At 42.3% G+C, this 24,979-nt stretch overlaps 2 protein-coding genes and 1 long non-coding RNA gene across 10 annotated transcripts; 1 reads left to right on the top strand and 2 right to left on the bottom strand.

Annotated features, from left to right (window-relative positions):
• Nucleotides 1–55: 55 nt before the first annotated feature.
• On the bottom strand, nt 56–16,673 carry cnot4a (CCR4-NOT transcription complex, subunit 4a). 7 transcript variants are annotated; one of them, XM_077567127.1, is made up of 13 exons: nt 16,423–16,673; nt 13,429–13,650; nt 11,401–11,598; nt 11,004–11,090; nt 8,014–8,115; nt 7,786–7,911; nt 7,569–7,693; nt 7,245–7,451; nt 7,102–7,159; nt 6,760–7,012; nt 4,054–4,623; nt 2,961–3,185; nt 56–2,889 (listed from the first exon to the last, which is right to left on the bottom strand). In XM_077567127.1, exons 2-13 carry the CDS (start codon nt 13,600–13,602, stop codon nt 2,549–2,551), a joined length of 2,466 nt encoding a protein of 821 aa, XP_077423253.1. In that variant the 5' UTR covers nt 13,603–13,650; nt 16,423–16,673; the 3' UTR covers nt 56–2,548. The 7 variants fall into 7 exon arrangements, with proteins under 7 accessions (XP_077423253.1, XP_077423256.1, XP_077423250.1 ...); XM_077567130.1 differs by having other exon boundaries at nt 4,054–4,584; XM_077567124.1 differs by having other exon boundaries at nt 8,014–8,125; nt 11,005–11,090.
• Nucleotides 15,261–19,695, top strand: LOC144053090 (uncharacterized). The gene is made up of 2 exons (XR_013294325.1): nt 15,261–15,453; nt 18,395–19,695. It is a non-coding gene; the product is annotated as an uncharacterized LOC144053090 (long non-coding RNA).
• On the bottom strand, nt 16,991–24,862 carry LOC144053087 (uncharacterized). 2 transcript variants are annotated; one of them, XM_077567131.1, is made up of 18 exons: nt 24,659–24,862; nt 24,330–24,444; nt 24,090–24,264; nt 23,743–23,854; nt 22,807–22,913; nt 21,795–21,921; nt 21,586–21,706; nt 20,479–20,564; nt 20,253–20,380; nt 19,725–19,784; nt 19,427–19,490; nt 19,258–19,352; nt 19,030–19,158; nt 18,769–18,883; nt 18,561–18,698; nt 18,317–18,483; nt 17,991–18,073; nt 16,991–17,934 (listed from the first exon to the last, which is right to left on the bottom strand). In XM_077567131.1, exons 1-18 carry the CDS (start codon nt 24,714–24,716, stop codon nt 17,739–17,741), a joined length of 2,076 nt encoding a protein of 691 aa, XP_077423257.1. In that variant the 5' UTR covers nt 24,717–24,862; the 3' UTR covers nt 16,991–17,738. The 2 variants fall into 2 exon arrangements, with proteins under 2 accessions (XP_077423257.1, XP_077423258.1); XM_077567132.1 differs by having other exon boundaries at nt 19,427–19,481.
• Between the last annotated feature and the right edge of the window lie 117 nt (nt 24,863–24,979).

Here is a 24,979-nt window from a genome sequence, read left to right as displayed (position 1 = left end):
AACGGCTCTATCAGCTTCTCCAAATGACAACAGCAGACCAAACACCAACCAGGTCTTGAGTTTTCAGTTTTATTTAAGGTTCATTTTCCAGACCTGCAGAGGACAGTTGAATTTCCTTTTAAGCGCCTCAACTTTTCTTTGTTTTTCCACCCCCCCTCCTCCTTCCGCCTCACGGCATTGCGTTAAAACCCAATTCAATGACTGTGGCAGTTTCTCCCATTTTGTAAGTCAATACTGTTAAACGGGGGGGGGGGGGGGGGGGGGGGGTAAGGGGACGAGAACAAACGAGGGTCACAAATTAAGACTTGAAGAAAGGCGGGCGGTGCCAGGAGAAAAGGTCAAGACGGGGAGAAAAAAGGCTGATATTGACCACTACAGTACTTTGTATTGTATTGCAGCACCTTTCTTTGTGACACACACTCACTTGTACTTGTCAGTCGCACACAATTAAAACACGGAGCCCCAGACATGACATGAAGCGTGGCAAAGACTCAACTGTGGCCACAACATTGGCATAGACCAGACACTCACAAGGCCGACAGGCAAAACAATTCAATGAACTTCCACTAGATGGCAGAATAACTTATTTATCCATGTTTTGAGCCATTTGTTTAGTGTTCTACTGAGATTTTCACAGTGCTGTGTGAAGGTTGGTAAACGGCAATGGAGATCAAATCAAGAGCAGTCTTGCAGACTAGCAAAGGTGCGCACCATTTGGTTACTTTGACGTCCAAGTCAAACTCACAAATTAGCATTTAGTGCGAACCTTGCACCTAATTCTTTGTCTCAAGTTTAATGAGCCTTTTTGCAGCAACCATCGAGTATCTGGCCACAAATGAGAATCTCGCGGGCACATTAAAATTTCACAAACACCAATTTGCATTACCATTTTCACAAATCAGCATTCTGTGGACACAAATTAGTGTTTCATGTGCAAGTTATATACAATTCACAGCCGCAATTTAGCATTTGGCGGTTGGAAATTACTCTTGTGTGGCCACAAATGAGCATTTTGTAGCCACAAATGAACTTCTTGTGGCCACAATCGGTACTGGGCTGATGCAAATTAGGAATTTGTGCCAACAAACGAGTATTTCAGATCAATTATGACCGGTCACAAATAAGAATTTCATGACCACACATCATTTTCTGAACACAAATTTCTACTTTGTAGGCAGAAATAAGCATTTGATTGCCACAAACTCGTATGTTGTTGACCAATATTACAATTTCACGGCCACATATTAGTATTTTGCAAACATGAATCACTACTTGCAGTCATAAATTACCAATTTGTTGCCATTACTAGTACTATTTTGTAGTCACACATTAGCATTGTGGCCACAAATTTGTAATTGACACAAATGAGTATTTCATTCATGTTATATCCAATTTGAAATATATTTTACTACTTTCCAGCTAAAATATTTTGTGTCCATGTTAAAGCCAATTTGTTGACGCAAATGAGCATCTCGTGCCCACAAAGTAGTATTTGGCGGCCACAAATTTGTATGTTATGCACACGTGTCGTGTATCGCACATTTTAAAATCTCCCTCCCCACGTCATGTGTAGGGCTCAGTAATATTGCAAACATTGACACGAGACCTTGCCTCCTCCATGCACTCGAGCCCCGTTCTCTCTCTGCTCACATTAAGGCCTCAATTAAGCCCTGGCGGGTTGACAAGGTGGGAAGGGAAGAGGGTGGGGGGGTCCTCACCTCCTTAGTTAGTACTTAAATCCTCTTCCTCATTTGTCTAAGTTTTCCTTCTTCTATCTACTTGGTGGCTGTCCATGTTAGGGCTAGGCTACCGTAGGTACCACACGGTGGCACTTGTGAGTAAGGAGTCTAACCCTCGTGCTCAGGATATGTGCCACCATCTCCCACAGGGGCCGGACTCCCCCCTTCCCCAATCCCTTACCCGCCCCTTCCCCTGCAATCGGGCACTGCTCTACCCTCTGATACAGAGGTTCAGCAAAAACGTCCCCGGTAGAGGGAATGTGGGCCACCAGGCCGCCTCTCGAGCCAGGGGGGCCCCCCACCAACGTTTACGGGGAGCCCCTGTGCCATGTAACCCCCCCACCCCCGAAACCCAATTCCGCGTCGTCCCGTCGGCGAGCGATAAAGCCAAGCGACAACTCTCATCCTTGATTCACAGCTTGCTTTGCTCTTCTTAAAAAAAAAAGAAAATAAAAAAAAGACGGCGCCGACTGCTCAACAACGGTACACACTTCGTTAGTTACGTTTAAAAAGAAGACCCTCACTTAAGATTAATTGAATCTTTGTCAGTTTTGGGGTGCTCAGTGCTATACTGGACCCCCCCCCCCATCTAGGTCTAAAGGAGTGGTGGTGGTAGCAAACAGGTTATAGATCATTTGTGTGCCACAAACAAAACGAGAGGGGGAAAAAAGAGAGTGGACCAAAAGAAAGCATAGTTGTTACTTTGTTAATCATATTTCATACTCTGCAGATTGATGTGTTTCGCTTTTCAGGGGATATGGTGGGGAGGGGGGCATGATGAGTGGGGTAAATGGGGCGTAGTCTTGTATTCAGTGGCGGTCCACGGCGGCACTCTGTAGCAACTCTGTGGCGGGCTGTCCCGGGGGTCTGAATGCGGTCTGGAAGCCTGGCGGGGGGGAGTGGAAGTGGCTGGCGGGGTTGGCTGTGGCGGGGGGCAGGTAGGGGGCCCAACCGGCGGCGGCAGCGGCGGCTCTGTGGTGGAGGGGGAGGTGGCCGTCCAGGATGCCGCCGTGGAGGGGCTGGGGGGCGGGCGGCGCCGTCGAGCCGGCCGGACCGTCCATCTCTGTGAGCGCCTGCAGGGACTTGAGCCAATGGGGGGGGTTGTCGTCCTGGAGACAGTCTAAACTGGGGGCCGCCGAAGCCGGGATGCCTGCGTAAAATATGAGTTAGTCCCCGGCGCTACGTACACGCTAGCATCATTTTACTGTGTGTGGACGGAACCTGTGATGATAGCAGGGTCCATCCAGCTGGCCGTGCTGTCCCAGCTCAAGCTGTGTGAAATGCCCGCCGGCCCGCCGATGTGGTTAACACTGTTTGAGGACGAGGAGGACGAAGAGGACGAGGAGTTGGGAAGGCCCCCGAAGTTGATGTTGATGTTGGGCAGGAGAGCTCGGAGGCCATCTTGCCACTCTTTCACATTTAGACCTTCTATAGAGCTGCTGTTTTCTGCAGAAGAGCAAAAACACGTCATGACTTCATCATCTTTCCTTCTTTTTGTTTTATGGAATTTTTCATCAGTCCTAACCTGATGTTTGATAAAACTTCCTTTTTACATATGGACAAAATCTGTACTCTGAATATATTTCATTTTCCATCATATATATATTTTGGCTTTTTTTCTGTTATTATCTAATGAAATAATTATACTTTTTTTCATGCAGCAAAATAAGCAAATTCAATGTATTCTTAGTTGATTAATTGTAATTACCTCTTGATAAAAAAATATATATATTGGATGGCGGTGCACATTTTAGTTAACGTATGACTGGTCAAATTCAGATAAAAGCATAAAATTCCATGTTATATAAAATGTTTTTTTTTTTTGTCAAAACAAAATTGTCGTGGAAAAAAATCTAAATGCGCTCGCGAATGTACGGAGCACCTCTGGAAGTATTCACCCGCTCTTGACTGGAAATGAGCAGGGCTTCGTCTCCACTACTGCGCGTGAGCATTCGGCAACGCTAGGCTTCACTCGGCTACCCGATCAAGGTACGTTCGGCTTTGCTTGGTTAGCTTGGGTGTTTAAACTCCAAGAATGATGCCAAACTTTTTTCCTTTTTTTTTTTTTGGGTCGAAGTCCGATTCATACGAGTTCCGAGACGTTAGAATTTTGAGGTTCCACTGTATTACTATTATTAGTAATTGTAGTCAGGGGCGTTGCACCTAAACAGAAAAAGTTAAATTTACCATTACGTCGAGGGCCACTAAAACAAAACAAAACAAAACAAAAAAAACAGATGATGGGCCCAAATGGCCCCCGAGCCGCAATTTGGATAGACCTGGGCAAAGTGGTTGTGGAACATGCAAAGAGTACCTGAGATGGGGATGCCTCCCAGACCTGTGTTGTGCTGAGGAGGCAGATTCAGGTCCAGGAAATGACTGTGTGAGGCAGCACTGGCTGAGTGGTTCAAGTGTGTGAGGTTATTCCGCGAGGGGATTCCCATCCAGGGGTGTCTGGCAGCCTGCTGCTGCTGCTGCTGCTGCTGCTGCTGCTGCTGCTGCTGACTAGCCTGGCTGCTCTGAATGGCGGGGAAACTGCAGGAGCTGTAGATGGCTCTGTGGTGGAGCTGGGGGATGCGGGCCAAGCCGCCGGGGAAGTGGTGAAAGTTGCCGGCGTTGCCGTTAGGGGGCAGCAGGCCCAGCCCGTGATTGTTGCCCTGTGCGAGGGGCCCCGGGGAGGCGGGGCTCTGATCCTGCACCGACAACTCCTTCTCGATCAGGTCGGCCAGCGCTTTGCGGGTGACGTCGAACGGGTCGAAGCCCAGGTCGTCGTCCTGCTGTTTGCTGGACGAGCCGAAGCCAAAGGCCGCCTGCCAGTCCGTGGACGACGACACTGGGATCGAGTCTGCCGCGAGATCAAACATGGACGTTACTGGAGGAGCGACTGAAGTATAAAAACAAAACAAAACAAAAAATATTATGAACAGTCTTACAACTTGACTCAATGTCTTAACTATCAGTGTCAATTATTTGAAGCGTTTGCCCTGAATTCAACATTATTCCTTGACCACAAGATGGTGACTAAGCACTTTTTTTTCTTTTTTTCTACAATTTAGACAGGACTATGGTCTGTGTGAAAAACTTGACGCTCCTTCCTGGAATTAAGCATTATTCTTTAGCCATAAGATGGCAGCAAAGCCGTTTTCGTATTAGATATGGCTTTGGCCTGAGCACAAACTGCGTCTAAGTGAGTTTCACGGAAGATAGGTTAGTGAATAGGCGAATTTGCAAATGGCCAACCACAAACACACGGTGGTTTCACCATACCCGTATACTCAATTAGAAATGAATCACATTAAAAGAGATGAAATAACGTGTTAAACAACTTCAGACTTCCGAAGAGTAGAGGGAGATTACATTCCAGCGCACACACAGTTTTTTTGTTGTTGTTGCGCAAATTAATGGCCCTTTCTCCCCTCCAAGTGAACAAGCAAACTATTCAGCCAGATAGCTGCTGCTTGCTTGTGAAAGAAATGGTTATAATTCCAAGCACTTCATTGCCCTTTATCCGACATGCAAGCACTTTTCAGACCCTGAGAACACAACATTAACATTCAAGCGTTTGAAGAATGCCAAGCACCTTGTGTGCACTAGTTGGCGATAACTGGCACGTTGACACACACGATATTCACGAGTGTGCAGGAGCAGAGCATCCCATGGCAAAACTGATTCGTCTTTGCTAATATGCGCATAGCATTTATTCTCGTTTTATCTGTCTGTTATTTGCTTGGTATAAATCAACAAGTCAACCAAGAAATGCTCTAAATTCTGGCACGAGCTGGGGGGTCTTGCTCTATTATATTATTACTGGTCTAATAGTGACTCCACTATTAATTCAATTTGAAGTCTTAAAATTGTCAATGAGTTAAGGCCAACCTTCTTGCCGAGTGAAATTGACGTCAAATTGAAGGCAAAAGCAGAGGGTGGTATAGTAGCAGCCCCGTGAGATGGATGAAAACCGATGAACTAACTATTTAATCGTTATTTCAACAAAAGCTGAAATATGTTATAGTGCAAAGAAAATTCTTGCTTTTAGATTCACTTTAAATGAGCTCATCATGTTTATGTAATTGCGTTGGCTCGCTTGCTGTTCCGTAAGCCACTTCTGCTTTACAGTAGACACATTGCACTATATTCTCTGTAATTGTGAAACGATGGCCTGACAAATTGGCGAATATTACAGTCATTTCTGGACTATAAGGCGCACCTGACAAAAAGCCACGCTAGCTAAATTTAGGGAATACTCGAGTTTGTTACACATATAAGACGGACCCGACTGCAAGCCGCAGTTGTTTTAATGTTACTGCACCGGTAGATTAAGGGTTCCTGCTGCTTTCTTTTCCAGAATAAATTCTTTTTGGGCTCACTTGGTTTGTTTTGCTCTGCCTGACGCTCTTGCGCTTCCTTTATAGTGTAACCCTTGTGATCTGATGAATAAGGCGCACCTTTGTATTAGCCGCAGGGTTGAATCCAAGTGAAAAAAGTAGCGGTTTATAATCCAGAAGTTACTGTAGCTATATTAAAAGAGGGAGAAAAAAAAGCCCCTTTTTTTTTGTTCAGATTTACACACTACAACAAAAGACCAAAACAACAACTTTCAAACATTATCCCTCAATCATCCAAATCATAATAAATAAATATCATAAATCATCCTATTTGTCGCCTATTTTCCCTTGTAAAGTTAAATAGGAAAGGACACAAGGATATAAAACCAGCAAAAATCATATTTATTGCTGTAAGCATTCAGTGACCAAAAAAAATAAAGTTACTGTTTATTATATAAATATATTTTTAATGAATCCGCTTAAGATGATAAACCAGAAATGTATTAATTTTGGACACTTCCTGCATTTCATGCACTCTCTCTCTCTGCAGTAACATTAGTCAGTCAAGAATAAATTATCACCGCAAGAGATGTAGAAAAAAATCTGTGATATAAAACCAGATGCGTATGGTTTTAAAAATACACAATACAGTGAGACCACAAACAGCAAAGAGACAAATGAAAAGTTTGCGTCACCTGACGAGAAGAGGCTGTGTGGTTCCGGAGTCATGGGCCAGTCAGAGCTGCGGGGGTTACTCGGAAATGGGGGCAGACCGGTGGGGAGGGGGTTGGGGTGTCTGAAATTGCTGTTGTCCGAAAAGAGGGATTGCGACTCGGCCGCCGCGCCCTCGAAGGGCGAGCGGGCCGTGAGGTCGGACACGCTGATGGGCACCACCAGGCTGGGCTTGGTTAAACCCGGGGGAGGGGAGGGGGAGTCACTTGTGGGTATCTGGGGAAAAAGACAAAGTGTTAACGTGCTTGTTTTCCTGTCAGACTTGTTCATTCGGGGGGTTGACCAAGTCTCGGAAGTGGTTCTACCTGTTGTAAAGTGTCTCCATTCACCAGACCAATTGAATCGGAAGGCTTGTCACTGGGGCTGCAGGCACAATATTATGTGTATTAATAATAGCCAAACAAACAGATTTGTGCATTATAAATAGCTCAGGTGTAGCCTACCCTACCTGTTGCTGTCACAGTTTGAGGAGAAGGGGGACATGGCAGTGCACTGGCCGGGACCGAGGTCCGGATCGAGACCATCTGAGGCGAGACCCTCTTGGTCCAGATAGTCTAGCAGCGGAGGGGACTTGCGGTCCTCTGAAAGGCCATTGGCTAGTTTGCTATGCCCTGACAACGTGGGCCACCCTTCTTTACCATTGCTACTGTTTTGTCTGTCACAAAACAAAGCAAAACACATAACATAAAAACAGGAGGGGGAAGAAAAAAAGACCTTTGCATTGCAAGAAGAGTAGAAAGCAGAAGTTGACTTCATTAAAGACAATCCTGACCTTTGTGTTAAGCCTGATTTACTCTTTGACTTCTCTGTTCCACAAGCCGGAGGTTGTAGAAAGCTAGGGTTTATTTTATACAGGTCTTGGAGGAGTTTTTGCTCATATTCTTGATGTTTCCCTGCCTGAAAACGTGGACGTAAAAAGGAGTCAATAAACTCAATGCAAATGAAAAATCAAAGCAGGGAGATACGGACACTATCAACAATGATATTACCTGCATTTCATCTTTAGTAAAGCTAGCTGCTTCATCTCCTAGCTCATGTAGATACATGCAATCAGGTTTAGGACACTGCATACTTTTCAGGAAGTAACTGCAGTACTTTGTTGTGCCTAAAGAAGCCTGCCATGGGACAATGACAATCAAAATAAGAGAAACTCAAAGAGCATTGCCTTTGTTTTCAGGGCCAGTGGGGAGAATTGCTGCTAAAAAAAAAAAGGCTACCTTGAGTGTTCTGCCATCAACCACCACGTTGTTCACACACTGTATAGCTCTTAGCGCGTCTTCAGGGCGGACGTAGGTGACATATGCACTGGCACTCGGCCCCTGGACCATCAGAAGTATGAACAAGAGACAAATCAGACAGACAGCTGCTGCAACAAATTAGATTTTGCTCTAGTGTTGTGATAGAAAAGAGAAACTGAAGGTGGTAGGGCCCCAAAATGGATCCCGATTTGTAAACTTGCTCATTCATTTGGTGTGAATTATCCAAGCGAACCGAAATGAGTCACAACAAACCAAGTGATATCACAGAAGATACTTTAGGTATATAAGGTATACAGACGCTCCCCTACTTACGAACATTCGTGTTACGAAGAACGGTACATACGAACATGTCTGCGCGCATGTGCGAATGTCAAAAAATGCTCGGAAAGAGATGCTGTAAGTTAGATTTTTTATTGCGCACCTTTTTCCGAGTACTGTAGTGCTTCTTTCCGCCGCTAATACCGACGCTTGGCGCTGTGAGAGCTCACCCAGCATTGGAGGCTCAGCAACGTGTCGAGGAGGAGGAAGAAGAAGAAACGCCTGTCGCTCATAGATAAAGCCATCGCACTCTTCGAGCAGCAAGACCCAAATATTGAACGTTGCACAAAGGTTGCAAATCAATTGAATGATGCCATACAGTGCTACCGCATCATTTATGATGAAAAAAGAAGAAAACTGTGCAATCGTCGTTAGATCGCTTCTTTCGGCCAGTTTCTAGTAAATCCTCCAAGGAAGATACTCATCAACCCTCATCTTCTTCTCCGCGACCCTCAACTTCTTCCTACATTGAAGTTACGGAGGAGGAAGTAACTTTTGAAGCCCATTCCAGCGACGACGAAGAACCTCTCATGATATAAAATCCTCCTCTTCCTCCTCCTCCTCCTCCTCCTCCATCAAATCCTTAAGCATCGAGTACATCTTCCAAAAGTAAGTTAAACTTCATTTTATTTATCTTATTACGTACATGTACATACTGTGTGTGTCTCTCGCTCTCTCTCTCTAACATACGTAGTACAGTACTGTACGTATTCTCTTTAAACATAAATTATAAGACAAAATATAGCACTGAAGCAACTTACGAACAAATTCACCTTACGAACGATCGCTCGGAACGTAACTCGTTCGTAAGTTGGGGAGCGTCTGTAGATACGATAAGAGACAAGAAAGAGGTTTAGAACACTGGACTAATTAATGAGGGGAAACGATGCTAACAAACAACACTATTTAATCAATTAAATACACAGGTACCAACTTGCTCAACCCTGCTTACGAATATTCCAAGATACGAGTTGCTCTGCTGCTTTTTTTTTTTGGTCTCATCAAATCACATCACTTACAAAAGGTCCCCTAGCTTTATGCTAACAATCAAAACACTGAATGGGCGAACGAAATTAGCATCAATGCTGTCGTAGTTGTAACCCTTTAAAGCAACAGATATTTGAATACAAACGGTGCAGTAACACATACACATGATTACATTGTTGAAAAACAACAACTATTACTGCATCATCTACGCTTTGGGCACCATATGGTGTAGATAAAGCGCTATAAAAAGCAGTCCATTTACCATTTACAATGACTGCAGTTCACTGAGTCACAGTTGTGAAATTCTTTGTGTATTGTGTAAGGATAGGATTGCCGCCTGGTAACCTTTTTTTTTTCTTTTCTTTAAATGCTATTCAATTATGTTATTACTGTAAATTTCAAATATTCTACAACACTCTAGTGCTATTATTCTAAATAAAAACTTTTTGGGGGGGGTTCACAAATGCATTTTTGTTGGTATTTTTTGCAGGTGTGGAACAGCTTAACGATATTTCCATTCATTTCCAAAAGAGAAAGATGATTTGAGCTAAAACAGTCACAAGCACAGTCATGGATCAAAACAATAAGCCAAGGCATCATTGCATCTACCAACCAATCATTCCATTCATTAGGGCACTCCAGCAAATAACACAGGACTTTTAACCCATTAAGGCCGAAAGCGCCCGGCAAAACATGCCTCTAAAACCTATGGGTGAGTTTTGAGTCACCCCCGAAAGCCTGATGTTTTCCTGGAAATTCAACAATAGTATAAATAATTGATATCTCAGCTCCTGAAGCAGATAGAAACATAATTCCAAAAACATATTAGCGCTTACATCTGTGACGTTCACACAAGCCCAAGTTTATTATTATAAACCTTATATTGACCTTCAACAATGGAGCGCTGTTGTAATAAGCTTGGGGTGGTCGGGGTAATTATTCGTCGTCCATTCCGTTACAAAGCCGTCAAAATGTTCAACATCCTCATTGTCTACAAACATATTTCTTAACAGTATGTCACCGTCGAATCGTTACACTGATGAAAATTCCTCCCGCCGTCGTCCCTCAATCGCGTCATTTATTTAATAACTCCCGCGAATATTTGTCAAGCCTAAACGCTCAAATAAAATTGCAGGACATGCTATGAGGCCCATGTCACCCTTTTGTGCATATTCTGGTGCATTTCATTGACTAAGAGACCAAGAATTGGTCAAAACACAACAAAATGACATATACGCTCTCAAGGGTTTAAAGTGACCTTAATGGGTTAAAGGGAACATCTTGACCAAATGATCCCCTTTTGAAATTTGAAAATGCTTGTACACACATAAAACCTAAGAGAAGTTTACCATATCTCATAGTCGCCAACATTATAACATTTAGAGTCAATCCTTATTTTTTGCATTTTCAACATCAGGCGGCTCTCACCACAACCTAACACGGATCATCAGTTTTATGTTCAGACATGACCATATGAACCACACCAAAGCAGAAACTAGAGTTTGATTCAAAGTGACCACCCCAAAAAAAACGGTATAAAATTGTTATAATTGTGAAATTCAGTGGAATAAAAGTGTGAGGAATCTTTTTCACTCAAGTGCAGAAATCCATAAAACTAAAGTGTACAATGTCTGTTAACTCACCTGTGACCCCGCATAAGATGTACTATTGTTGATGACCACTTTATGGATCTTCCCAAACCTCCCAAAATACTCTGGTCGTTTTAGGACCTGTGGGTGCAACAACAACAAAAAAGCACTTATGAGCCGTTCTCATACACAACCGTGGTACACCTTCTAGAAGCTCCTTCTTTCCGTTTAGATCCACAATACCTACACTTTGAGAAAATTGAAAACTGTGCTACATTTAAAATGGTATTGTTTTTTGGGAGGAAAGAAAGAGGAAAATAAAAACAATCAAAAATTGTAGGTGTCAACTAAATCATAAACACCAAAGTAATACATTTGTCTGGAACAAATTTGAAGTATTTTTTATGTTGGTGCAAAGAAGTAGGTTTCCCCATCAGCTCGCTGTGCTCACCTCCGTGTCGGCAAGGCGTTGTGAGAGTCCCACCACGAACACCAGGTTTCTCTGGACCACTCGGACACTGGCCAAGTGCTTGCGGTTCTCCGTCACCTTCTGCTTCTTCTCGTTCTGTTTCTGCTTCTTCTCGTTCTTTATCCTCTGGATCTCCTCCTGTGACAGAGGCTTGTACACAGCGGGGTCCTCTGGGTATGGCTGCACAAAAAGACAGCAAACGTCAAGTATGGAGTCCACTGGAAGATAAGCAACCATTAACACTGGGTTTCGGTTTATGCTGAGTAGACACTCAAGAGGGGAAGGTGCTGTAGTCTATCACTAATGCAATAGTTAAGTGAGTATTACAGTAAATGTTTGTATAAATGGCCTGGGCCCTAAACAAAACAATCGAATAAAAAGCAAATAGTCACACATGTCAGGAACATGCGAGTTAAGTAAGGGTTAACAATTTGGAAAATGAGCAACATTTTCAGGAGGAAAAAAAATAACATCGCTTGAGCACCTTCGTGAAATGTACGCACTCTGGGTGGAGCGGCCCTCCTCCACCTAGAGGAAATCAGGCCGTTCCCTGTCAAATCTGGTGGAGAGTACAATCTCCCAGAGATTTGAGCATCTTTTCTATCTAGCGTCTCTGGAAGGTGACACATCATATTGCACGTTTTGATTCAATAAGCAGCTTCCGTGCTCCACTGGTGACGGCGGCCTAGTCACAGCGCGGTTGCTGATATGTGCTGGCGGCGTGGAGTTTGACCGCAACAAAGTTAGACTTAAAAATGTTTTTTTATTTTATTTTATTTTATCCATGCCAGTTGTGACATTAAAAGTGACGTACCCGCATGTGTGGCGTCAAACATTGCTAGGTTGTAACCCTTAAACAACAGAAGGCTCACTCACTTTTAAACAAACATGCATTCAGTCTTGAGGTAGATAACTTTTTTTTTTAAATTTAAAATTGTCCAAATCCTCAGATTTTAATTTCTCAACAGTAAACATGCTCCCTAATCTCTGTCACACATTTGTAAATTTTATGTTTTAAGAAAAAATCTACACTTTTGGTCAGTCCTCGTGCATGAGTGTTATTTTTACAAGTTAGATGTATTAACCAATCTGCGTTAAAAATAACTTGCTCTCTTTGATGATGCAATATAAATGGTTGAACAAACCATTTTGGCGGTGCGAGGATTCCGTTCGACAGCGCCGCCAGCGATTTATTAAATGCTGAATGCAAACTCACGCGCTGGTTTAAAGTAGCCTGTTAGATGAGCCGCATACACATCATTGGCAATGATCAATATAACTTCCAGATCCATGACGCGAGTTAATTTCACAACCAAAACTAAGACATTTTCCAAATGGCTCTTGATGGAATGCATCTCCAAAAATTAGGGACACCCTAAGGGCCTCACCAAATCACGCATCGTTGGTGGTAGCGTGCAAATATCAGGTAAATAAAGTTTACAACATGGTGGGTGTGTCACAAGTGTGGACAGGAAAAGTGCCACAGGTGGCATGAATCGCGCATCTAATATGGCTTTAGGCTGTTTTAATATTCAGAGCAGTTCACTTATTTTAGACGTTTATGACAATCAAAAACGTTACAATTACGATTACTTGTATAAATAATTAAAATAATAGCAAAGGGATAGAAAATTTCCATGGTAAGTCAAATGGGGGAATTTGGGAAACAATAATCCTAAATGCAAACATAAAAAAAAAAACACCACTAAAAAGCATGGTATTTCAACAGATTCATTTGTAAGTGTGACTTTACTTTTTAATATTTTATTAAACCATCAATTCCTTCATTTAAGAAGAAATAACATGAATGTTGAGCTAATTACGCATTCCCTTGACCTAAACCATTCAAAAATTAACAAAACTACCTACAAACTTCAACTAGAAATCCTCAATGAAAAGAGAAATGATGTAAATTCCTTGTTAATTAACTACCACGGCAAGTTTCCAACTGTGAAAATTCCCCAAATGTCATAACCCATCTTATATGTCCGCCAGGTAAGTCTTTCTCACCTTTCTGCAGGCCGGGCAAAGGCCGTTCTCATCTGTGCGGATGCGGTGCCAACAGAAGCGGCAGATCTGGTACCCACAGGTGCAGGGAAAGAAATTGACGTCGTCGATCTCCAGCGGCTCCATGCAAAGGGGGCACTCCATGGGGTCATCTTTCAGTTCAGGGCTATGGGACATCCTACGGCGCGGCGAGGCTGAGCGTTGAGGTGGTCACGAAGCACAGAGCTGCAAGGAAGAAAGGGCGACAAGCCATACTCTGTAGTGATGTAGAATAATGATCCTACATGCTTTGTTAAAAAAAAATTTAAAAAAATAACTCAATAGCTGTCTGTTACAGTGCAGGTGCTAATCACCCAGCCGGAGCGTTTTGACATTCACGAGCTTGAGCTGCAAGGCCAACAGGTGCTTCCCTGGGGTTGCGAATAGGGGGGATCCAGGACACTGGAAGGCTGTGAAATAATGCTGCCGTCAGACTGAACATGAACTGAGGTCAGGCGCGGTTGCATGCCAGTCAGCGCGGATGAAGCGTTTGAAGAGAAAACTTTGCACCTTCAACCATTTCGCCATGGTTTGCTGATGTGAACTTTACATGGCTTCGAGAATGTACTTACTACATCACACAGCAGCGGCATAAGCTCAGACACAGAGCCCAATACCGGCCGGGACCAAGCCAGAAGGCGCATGCTGGTGTATCTTGTAAGTGTATTGGATTTGTTTACAGTTTTTGAATTGTCAACCAAGATAGCATTTAGCAGCCAAAGTAATAACACAACTACCAGTAACCAGATTGACTAGCGATGTTCAAACGTGTAGATACCCCTTGAACAAAAGCTGAACCTAGCATAAGGGTCCCTGGGTCCCAGTCACGGACGGCTGAAGGGCCATGGCAGGCCACGCACCCACAAGACCCAAACCCCAAATCGTTCGGGAAGTCGTCATCACCATTCAAGTGCATCCATCCAGTTTCCATCTGCACACAGGAAGTCCCGGGCAACTGTGAGGCAGATAAACGAACCACTCGTCCACCTCAAGTCTAGTCCATGCATCCATGCTGTATAGCGTTCGTTAGAGATGGGACGTTTGACACTGAGACTCCGGAGCATGTGTAAGCCGAGTGAGACAGACTGCTCGAAACAATGTATCAAAAGCCCCGATGAAACCTCCGTGATCACGTGCTGATGACGTATGCGGCTTTATGCGCGCTAATGAGATACCGGAAATTAGGTAACTGATTCAAATCTTTTGGCGCGGTGTCAGGCGCACAATTCCCTCATGTAGATATTTGCTTCACTTAATGTTCACCTGGAAAAGTTACTTATTCGGTATGTTTCCAATAAAAGTACTCCCACAATGATGCATTTAAAGTTTCCAACTATTAATTATTTTTAAATCGTGTGTAGAAGATACAGGCTTGACCCAAGTATTTTCCACCAAGTTGCTATAAGCGCTTCTCCAAGACCCTCAGTCACATCTCCCAAAGACTGATGTTGAAATACTTGTCATCTGGCTTCACAGCACACTTGTGTCATATCCAAATCATGTTTATAAAAATCGAATGAGTAACAGGACATCACATTGAACCATAGTACTGGTACAGTGTCAAAATATTGCAACACTTCCATGTGTACCTGATGATCATTAGACAGACACAAATGTAAGACCGAATGTACTGGTGTTATGTTGGAATATAAATCAATCAGGGGAATCACTATGAAGATTATTGGTGCTATGACTCCAGCTGACCACCAGATGTCACCGGTACGATCTATCTTATGGGGCTTTGAAACTTCGACTCTTTTTCCAAATCAATCAGCCGAAAGCCTCAAAGGTTCCCAAGCGTTCTCTAGCGTTCGACATAGAAGTAAGGTACACCCTGTACCGGTCGCCAGCCAATTGCAGGCGACTATTGACATTTTTGAGGCTTTGATGTCGATGAACCTAATATGAATGTTTTGGGGAAAACATCAAGAAGATGTAACTCCATAAAGCAAAACCAGAGCAGAGATTTGAACCTGGAACATCAACAATGTAAGCGGAATCTTGCAATTTAAGAAAGGACGTTAAAAGAGGATGTTTTGAATGAACCCGCCAAAATGCAGTCCAAAGGGTCGAAACTTAAATTTAGCACATAAACAACAAAAATAGTATAGATGTGACGTACAGGTGAGCTGTTCCAGCGATACTTAGCACATTGGCAGTGATTGTGTATAAATAACGTGTTGTTAGCAGTCATGCTCTACTTAGTATGTGACAACACGGGCTGCCAGAACTTGGGAGTCCGATCCAGATTTGAAAAAAAGCGCAAGCATTACGAAGTGGAGGAAAATAAACAGCAGCCATTTCAAATGCTGCCCTAACTGTTGGCATTGCATTTGTCAAGCCATTGTTTGGCCGACCAGTGTACAGCACATCCAAAATGTGTCTCATCGGCGGGCTGTCTTCCGAGTCGTACCTTTTGACAGATGTTATTTGGCCACCGCTAACGAGAAGCTAACATTAGCCGCGAATCGCATAAAGCGAAGCTGGTTTTTATATAAGAAGGCAGGGAGAGAGAGCGACAGGGGTAAAGGCGTCCGCAGGGTGGGTGGCGGGTGTTGGCAACACTCAACTTCTTGTGCAAGCCCAAGTTTCAACACGCCATTAATGTTAACTACTTTATAAAACGGTTGACACGACGTGACGTTTTGCCCCTTACACACTTGACAGCTCGCTTGTAGATAACCGCCTAGCATCGGCTAGCCTAGGATGCTAACAGCGGAGACGTACGGCGGAGGCTTACGGACGCGGCCTACAAATGCTAACGGTGAACTGGGCGCAACTTGGCCGCGGTTAAAACGTCTGACAGCGCTCTCACCGGCTCGGGGACGCGCCGGCGAGGGTAGAGCGGACTCGAGGACGCTCTACAGCCGCTCGGCGAGTCAACAAACGGGCCCCTTTGGCGATTTGGAGGGAGGGTTAGCTCGTCTTAGCAAGTTGGCTTACGTTAGCGTTACTTACCCTGTCCGTATTTAGCTTAGGATTCCACTCCAAGAGAGTCACACCGAATTGGGCGGGGACTGCGAGCCAATGTGTGTGAAATGTCAAAATATCTCGAAGCGGTCACTTGGGATAACCGTATATGTGTTGTTCCGTTTTAATTAAAAAGCTATAAAGGTGTTTTTTTTGCCCCTGTCTTTTCTTACTATTGAGGAGACAATTTACGCTCAAACCACCATCTTAGCTAGCATTAAAATAGGGAGGAGGGAGTGGAGTAGTACTCGACGCCACAGAGTCTGCGCAGAGAAAGCGATGCTTTGTGGGACATTGAGTTTTTGAAAACTTAAATCAGCCTCACGGGGCTGCAACATCTGTGTACTGCAAATATTTTGAATATTGAACTCATACTAAAAATATGTCTTTGTAGATTGTCAGTCAATTGTACTCTTTAATTATGCAGTTAAGGCAACTGAGAAGAGATTCTAATTTAAAATGCTGACCTGGCGGCAAAAAGACGTAATTGTAGGCTAATTAAAAACATTGCACATTAATCAACATTTAATATAGTAAACTATTTCCACCACTTTAATACTTATAAGATGAAAAGCGTGACACTACTATATTTCTACTGTAGTCTCCGGCTAACACTGGGAGCAGGGCTAAGGTTTAGTTGTCCACATGCCGTGAAATAAATGATTTAAAAAAAAAAAAAAAGAAACACACTTCAATTAACCCTTTTGAGAGAAAAAAAAAACTTAAATCAGTGCAAAAGACATTCCAGATTTTTGTTTAATGTAAACACGCAGTGGTAAGATTAAAGAAAACACTGCAGGACATACTTTGCACACTTCTCTGTTATACCGTTAACATATTTCAATGTGCGGTATTATTACAATGGATAATTCATTTAACATGGCAAATATTGTTCTACATACATACATTATCTCACAAATTTAGTACACTTGTCACAATTTTGTAAATATTTTGATTATATATTTTAACAGGACAACACTAACAAAATGAAACTACAGTGTACTGATTGTAAAACTGTAAATCTACTGTCCCCACAAAATAACGTAACACTCAGCCATTAATATCTCCTGGCAACAAAAGTGAGTGCACCCCTAAATGAACATTTCCAAATTGGGCCAAAAGTGTCAATATTTTGACATAAATGCATCCAGTCAATCATAAGGCACAGACAGACAAATTGCCATATTTATGGACACTTTAGAAGCATTAATGAACCCAACATGTACGTTTTTTTAACGTACTTGGAGAAAACACCCACAAACTGAAAGTATTCAAAAGCATAATTGCACCAACTCCAAATACAATTAGTCAATCCACATGAATGTTGGCTTGGGCCAGCTGTGATTTTCAATGCGGTCGGGCTCTACAGACTGTGTAGTCAGCACGGGGGCGATAGGATGCGCTGACGCGAGGGACAGGCGTGCGGCCAGGAGACCCATCCGAACACAAGCGTCGGTGTCTCGACCCTGGAGGATCCCGGCCATCAAGGCGCCTGCAAGACTGCACACAGGGAAATGATGACTTGTCTTTTGCTCAGAACTATAGGTGCTTTCTACCTATCTCCTGCTCCTGAGACGTTCATTGTCTCATGTGCTGCTAGAGTCAGTGCTGGGTAGTGGACAGCGCAAAGCTTCCTTGTCTGCAAATACAGATGGTCACAATAACTCTTCTATCTGTCCATACATTGTTTTATGCTTACATTTTGTTGAGTTTTTTGTGCACACGGTGGGTTCCAAAGAAAATGAGTGCTAAGAAAAAGTGAATGATGTCCAATGAATTAAAGAATGAAAACTGCCCCCCCCCCCAAATAAATAAATAAATAAATAAATAAAACTGCTTGAGTCTGTGCATTCTATTTATTTAATTATTTAAAAGTTCTCGCCTTCCTCTGTTTCCTTGGCTTCAAGTTGACGCAGCCTGCGTGGTGCTCGCCGCATATCAACACTCCGTTTTCCCCCAGGGTCACCACCAGGCAGTGGAGATGCTCCAGTAGGGGGCGCGAGAGAGCCACGGCCAGACTCAGCACCTGCTCCAGGGAATTTGGGAGCACTGACGGCCCCCCGCCCGCCAAAGCACATCCTCACTTGCACATAAACACAAACAAAACTATTCCCTCAGATTTTTACCTTCGGGTGTTTGAAGGCCAATCGTTTTGCTCATGGTGCACAACTCGGCCAGGTTGGGTGAGGCGTAGGACAGCGACTTCCAGGCGTCGGACAGGAAGGTTTTACAAGATTTTTCGGAATCGGTCGGCTCATACCAGACTGCACGTTGAGGTTAGGCATCAGAGTCAATAAACGCTACAAATTCAATGCTGGGGATTTTCTAGCGTACCGTTGATGTTGTGCTGTTTGGCGATGGAGAGAACATATCTGACGGTGGAGGCTGGGATGTTTCCATCAAGACACACCAGAGTAGATGACAAAAGCTGATTTTCAAATTGCGACACCTACAGGAAGACCATCAGAAGATAGATGACAACAATACATTTGGAACAATTTACAGTCAAACTCCAGAGTAGACCTGATCTGAGATTTGAACCCAGGACCTTAGAATCGAACCTCAAAAAACCACTGGGCCACAATCAGAACTTACATATTGTTCTGTTATCTGCTGATGAATGTCCATGTCACCCAATCCGAGAGCGAGTTCTCCATTTTCAGTGATAACGGCACAATAGGTAGCTGTGCTTTGACCTTCCAACCTCGTCACGCCGCTGACGTCCTGACGGCAAAAGCACACATGGCAGCCACAAACTCAAATACGGTAGAATTGGAACAGCATCTGATGATTTGCAGACATTTTCAACCCTACATATGTTACCATATGTTTGCAGTAGCTGAAGACGGCATCGCTGTGAGAATCAGCTCCAGTGGCCGAGATGAACATGGGCTGATGGCCCAGACGACTCAAACAATCTGAAAAGACAAGCAGACTGCAAAAATTAGGTTATGAATGAAAATATGATCAAATAAATAGGATATAAACGCACCAGCGATGTTCCGTCCTACGCCCCCGTATGACTGGCAAACGCTTCCTGGGTTGGTCTGTCCAAACTCAGAGTTAACAACAACAGTTTAAAAATGACAATTATCTTTGTTCATCAATCCACGCAATTAAATGCTTTCTATTGAGATAACAGAAATTACTTAATAAACATGTTCATCCAATTTTTTTTGTACATTTTTGGTTTGGTGGTGTGGAGTGAGATTTTTATCATGCAAAATATGTGCCTTGGCTCAATAAAGGTTTGTAAACTTCTATATGTGTCATATGGATTATAAACTTACTTGAAGTGTTTTTGTTTTTCCTTTTGCAATAAAATCCACATTTATTCCCCCGATGACGACCTGCAGCAAAATAGAATAGCATTGTTGTTGTCGACGGAGTTCATTAAACTTTCGAGGGGAAAATTGACTTTTTAATGGCTTGTAATACAAATAGTTGGTGCTCTGGATTGCAGGCCCTAGAAAGTACTTTTTTTCTGAAAATGTGTCTGTGAGGAAGCCGTTCTGCACTTCCATCATTACAGTGGGCCCAATTTAGATAACAACTGCCCCCACACTGAGTTTTTCTGCCCATGATATGTTTAGCTCGGCTGGGTGAAGATCCCGAGCCACTTTCAAGCGACGATAAGCATCTGATAAGCAGCACTTACTTGATTACACAGTTTATGAAGTGCCACTTCAATGAGCTAAAATGTTGTTGTTTTTTAAACTTTTTTTCTTGACAAAAAGAAGAATAGAGCATAACACGGTAGCTAGACAACAGTTTAAAATAACGTCCCCTTAAAACAAACCATCTGCATTTGCACTCACAATACTGGATTCAGATTGTTTAGAGGGACGATTTGATGAGCTGCTGGACTTTCTTTTCTTCATCCGCTTTGACAGCGCACAGGCTATCTGGCTGCCAACTTTAGCGTTGTTATAAATGAGAGCAATATCTACAAGGAAAATGAAGGGGTGGTAACATACCACAATGGTGACTGCATATTTTGTGTACTGTAAGTGCCCAATTAGATGTGAATTATTGGAAGGATACTGGCTTCAAGGGACTTTCCTTGCGTCAGCTCGTTGACCCTTTGGAGAATGTATGGCGTCACATCTCTTCCTGTGATACTTTGAGAACTGAGTGAGGAGAAAAATCGTAGAAATAGAAATGCAGACTGACAACTAAAAAAAAATCTAACTATGGAGTCAGCATTATCCATTAAATATTCATTTTCCCTGCACACATTGTACAAGTTATCTTTACCCATTAAAATACATGGAAATGCCATAGATCCATTCCAAGATCCAGGAAAAGACAATAGCAAAAATGTTTGTAGTGCTATTTTTGTTATTAACTAATTTGCTCCTAAAAACATAAAAATATGTTCTATTTTAAATGTTTTAAGTGTCCCAAAGACGTATTAATGTTAAAAAAAAAATGTTTTCTTATGCGAGAGCATAAAGCAGGCTTTGATGCAGCCTCTCAACTGCAAAGAACGGTTGAAGAAATGGTAGTAATTACAAAAACGGCCAGCAGGTGGCAGCAGAGTATAAGAGCTCAACCAGGGCCACGTTGAAAAAAAGCTAATTTACCCACGGTTCTAAATAGATATGTGAATAATGATGAAACTTAGCTATATTCTAATGCTAATTGCCCGAAAACGGAAACAGACTTTTTTTCCTGATCAAAGACGAGACTCTAATCTTTCTTTTAGTAGGTTTGATGTTTTTATAGCAATACACAACATTCCGTGGGCCTTGCAAAATCCGTCAAAATCCAGTAAAACAGTCGGGAGCGAAGGGGGTTGCTTCAGTGAAAATGGCTGGGAGTGAATGAGTTAATAAACGTCACTCTAAAATATTATACTTTATAAAAACATACAGTTATGACACAATTAAAAATGTGAAGAATTAATACATTTTTGCCAGTTTAATTCAATGGACACTGTGCTGTTCCATCTGGTGTACTGTGCGTACCTTGGCCACCTGGGGGCAGTATAATACAGACAGAGTGGCTATTACTACATTTTGTAAAGATCTGTAGTTCCTAATTTGATATAGATATCTTAGAGAAAAACTGAACGGAACATACTATGTATGCATAGAAAATGAACTGTATGTCATTTGTACAATTTAATCATAAATTCAATTTTCATACCTTGTCTCTGCCACGGCTGTCTGTATTGCTCGCTCAATCTGCTGGCCTGCTGCTGCGTGCTGTTGCAGGATGGGCACAGCTATCAACACGCCACTGTGGACACCTAGTGACAAAGCGCTCTCTAAAGAGGGACAGTGACAAATTTGTGAATGTTAATGCAATTTGTGAAATTAAATTATGAGGGTTGATTGTAGAAAATGTTGATTTACCGATGAGTTGTGCGGCCTTGTCAGGGTCGCAGACTTGGTACGGGGAGGTGAATCCGCTTAGTGGAGAGAAGAAGGCTGGGAAATCTTTCGACGCTCCATAGGTGGCGACACAAACACCCTGAGTCTCCTGATTAAGGAAGATTTGAGAAAAGTGGTAGGATGAAGATGTGACGGGTATCTTTATTTGACTTGAGTTTTTATTTTTTGAACGACTTTTTACTTCTCTCCCTACATTTGAAAACAGCTATCTGTACTTTTTCTTTTTTTTTACTCGTGTGTTATCTTTTTTTTTTTTTTTTAAATACAATTACAAATACAATTTTATGTTACGAATCTTACGATAAACATCAACTGGGAGTGGCATGAAACAGCTTGAAGACTCTTTTTAGATGAATTGTTCACTATTTGCCAAACTAAGTTCTGTCTATTGTGTAGTGAGCAGGTTTACAATAGTTTTTTTTTGGGGGGGGGTTCTTTTTAGTTTTATTTATATTTTTGACTTTTGGTTTTTTAATTCTGTGAGTTTTAATTAGGTTTTAGAGCAAGTTTATTTTCAAAAATGCTTCATTTTAGTCTAGTTTGTATTATTTTTTGTATCAGTTTAAAATGAAATAATATTTGCCGAGCATAAGGCAATTTCTTTTTTTAAAGTTCACTAATTATGGTATAATAAAGTAAAGTAAACAACAATTGTCAAACAACTGACCTTCCTTCCACTGTAGCTTCAGACAATAGCAAAATAAATTCATTTAAAATTAACCCAGAAAGAAAAAAACTAAGGACAATTTGGGTATAATGAGCCTATAGCTAGTTTTAGTCAGCTTTATAAACATAAAATGTAATTTAAGTTGTTTTGTTTATTTAGAAAGCATTTTCAATTTGATTTTGCTAGCAATTTTTTTTCTTCAGTTTTAAGTTAAGGAAGTTGTATCTTGAAAAACTAGGAAGTCAGGTCACTTGTATTTCAAGTACACAATACATGCGCTACTGTATGTCTCCTCAAAGCTCTTACTAGAAACTCCAGAGTGCGTCCGATGTCTAGTATAGACTTGACCCCAGCAGACACCACGGCAACGGGAGTCCTGCCCAGTTCTGTTAGATCAGCACTGATGTCCAGACCTGGACAAATACTGTACCCATTAATGTGCAAACATGATGGCAATAACTAAAATATGTGGTGGAAAAAAACCTTATTAATGTTGAGAAGTGTAAAAATGATATGCAATCCTAATAATTCCATCCGACCATTTTCTATAGCGTTTGTCCTCTCAGCTCTGCCTTTGTGAAGTTTGCATGCCCATTGCTTGATTGGGGGTTCTGTCCTCTGGCCTCCTTCCGCATTCCCAAGGCATGCATGCATATTAGGCTCATTTAATACTCTAAATTGTCCATATGTGTGAATGTGATTGAGTGTGAATGATTGTTTGTTGGTATGGACCTGATCAAATTCTGCTGGGGTAGACTCCAAATTAACTAATGAAAATTAGCACTATAATTTTTTTTTATAAATATGTCTAAATATGATATTCTGATTAATATTACATTTGTGGTATGGAGCAAAATCCAGCTATTTTTTATCCATCTTGTTGTCGACTAAAGATGACATCAATGTTGCTCACAGGTGAGCTATGATTGGCCGTAGCCTAAGCCCTGAGCAACTGTGATGTCATCATCAGTCGACAGCAAGTGGCAAAATGGCCGACCCCTGAGATGGATAAAAATGTTGCTCCATAACTCATATTCCACTAATGTAATATTAATCAGAATGTCATGTTTAGACTAGTGAGGTCACATATAATATATTATTGTCAAGAAACGACAATAACACCTTAGATTCAAATCCTTTAACCCTCTTCAGAATTTCTGGATACAAGGACCCAAAAGGAAAAAAATAAATGAAAACATCACCTTTGCAAAGCACTCCGTTATAAAAAGTTGTCCATCTTACTGTTCTCTCCATCTCTGTGCACTCCCCCGATACCTCCGGTGACAAACACGGGGATGCCAGCTCGGTGCGCTGCAATCATGGTGGCCGACACAGTGGTGCCGCCAGAGAGCCCCTGTTAACACATCTAGTTAGTGGTGGGAAGTATCACTACTTTGTTGTTGTACTAATTATTCAAGTACTTTTGTACTTTTACTCTTAGTCCATTATTTGAAATTAGTACTTTATTCTCCATACGTAGGCCAACTTGACCAGATTTTTTTTTTTTATTATTATTATCCTCCAAATCTGGAATGACCCTTCCACCACCTCTACGTCTATTCAATCCCATTTGAGTGTTGCATCCTCACTTGGCTAACCACATACGGCAGGTCACGTCGAGACACCTTGACGGAGCCTTCGCAGCGGGCCAGGAAATCCAACTCCTCCACAGACAAACCGACGTGAACTTTGCCCTCAATCACCCCGACAGTGGCGGGGGTGGCATTTTGGGCCCTCACGATGGCCTCCACCTCTTTGGCTGTGCTGCGTTAATCCACTTACTCATTATGACATGAAGTTGTCAGTGTGTTGACATTCAAAGCACATACCTGAGATTGTGAGGGTAGGGCATGCCGTGAGTGATGATAGTGCTCTCTAGCGCCACCACCGGGTGGTTTTCTGCCAGTGCCTGCGATACCGACGGATGAACTTGGAAGATGCTGTCTAAAAGTCATCGGAATCAGTGGTGGGACGTCAGAGTGTACTTTAAAAAACAAACTGGTACTTCACAGGCTAAAAAGTGAACTCTATAATTTATTATTAATCCAATTTTCCCCAATATCTAATAACCCTTCAATTACCAGGTACAATTCCTGATAGGCAAAAATAGATACAATTCCATATTTTGAGGAGAGGGGGAAAAAAAGCCCATTCTTACCATTTTGAAATGTTGAAAGTCCTCTTCTAATGATCAATGTGGACACTCGCTTTAGCATTCTGTGTAGAGAACTTAATAGCACTTAAACACGGCTCTTTTCTATTTCCTTTCCAGATGTTTCAGTACGGTTTTAGTATAGCTACGCTGGAACTAATTACAGTACAAAGCGGTACAATGAAGATTGCACAAGAACGTGATGCTTACCTTCTCAGTCGCTACAAATTTTTTTTTTTTTTAGAAACTTTGCCCAGAAGGCTGAACTTTAACCCCAGAGAGTGTTTACATGGCCAGCTAGCATCAATAACAGAAAACTACTGGTTA

The sequence above is a fragment of the Vanacampus margaritifer genome, chromosome 6, assembly GCF_051991255.1.
Source record: "Vanacampus margaritifer isolate UIUO_Vmar chromosome 6, RoL_Vmar_1.0, whole genome shotgun sequence".
NCBI lineage: Eukaryota > Metazoa > Chordata > Actinopteri > Syngnathiformes > Syngnathidae > Vanacampus > Vanacampus margaritifer.
Note: the sequence above shows the minus strand (reverse complement) of the source record. Positions and strands in the feature narration are given on the sequence as shown.

Bases quoted from the DNA above. Each gene is read 5' to 3' on its own strand.
- cnot4a (XM_077567124.1), bottom strand. From the start codon at position 13,602: ATGTCCCATAGCCCTGAACTGAAAGATGACCCCATGGAGTGCCCCCTT. The intron at 7,694-7,785 runs GTAATATCATTG...CCACGTTTTCAG, and splicing joins TTACTAAAGATGAAATGCAG to GCAGGGAAACATCAAGAATA. The intron at 7,013-7,101 runs GTAGAACCACTT...CTTTTTCCCCAG, and splicing joins ATGGAGACACTTTACAACAG to ATACCCACAAGTGACTCCCC.
- LOC144053087 (XM_077567131.1), bottom strand. From the start codon at position 24,716: ATGCTAAAGCGAGTGTCCACATTGATCATTAGAAGAGGACTTTCAACA. The intron at 21,707-21,794 runs GTAAATCAACAT...GTCCCTCTTTAG, and splicing joins CAAGGCCGCACAACTCATCG to AGAGCGCTTTGTCACTAGGT. The intron at 18,074-18,316 runs GCGAGAACTTTT...CTGTATTTGCAG, and splicing joins AGCCAAGGAAACAGAGGAAG to ACAAGGAAGCTTTGCGCTGT.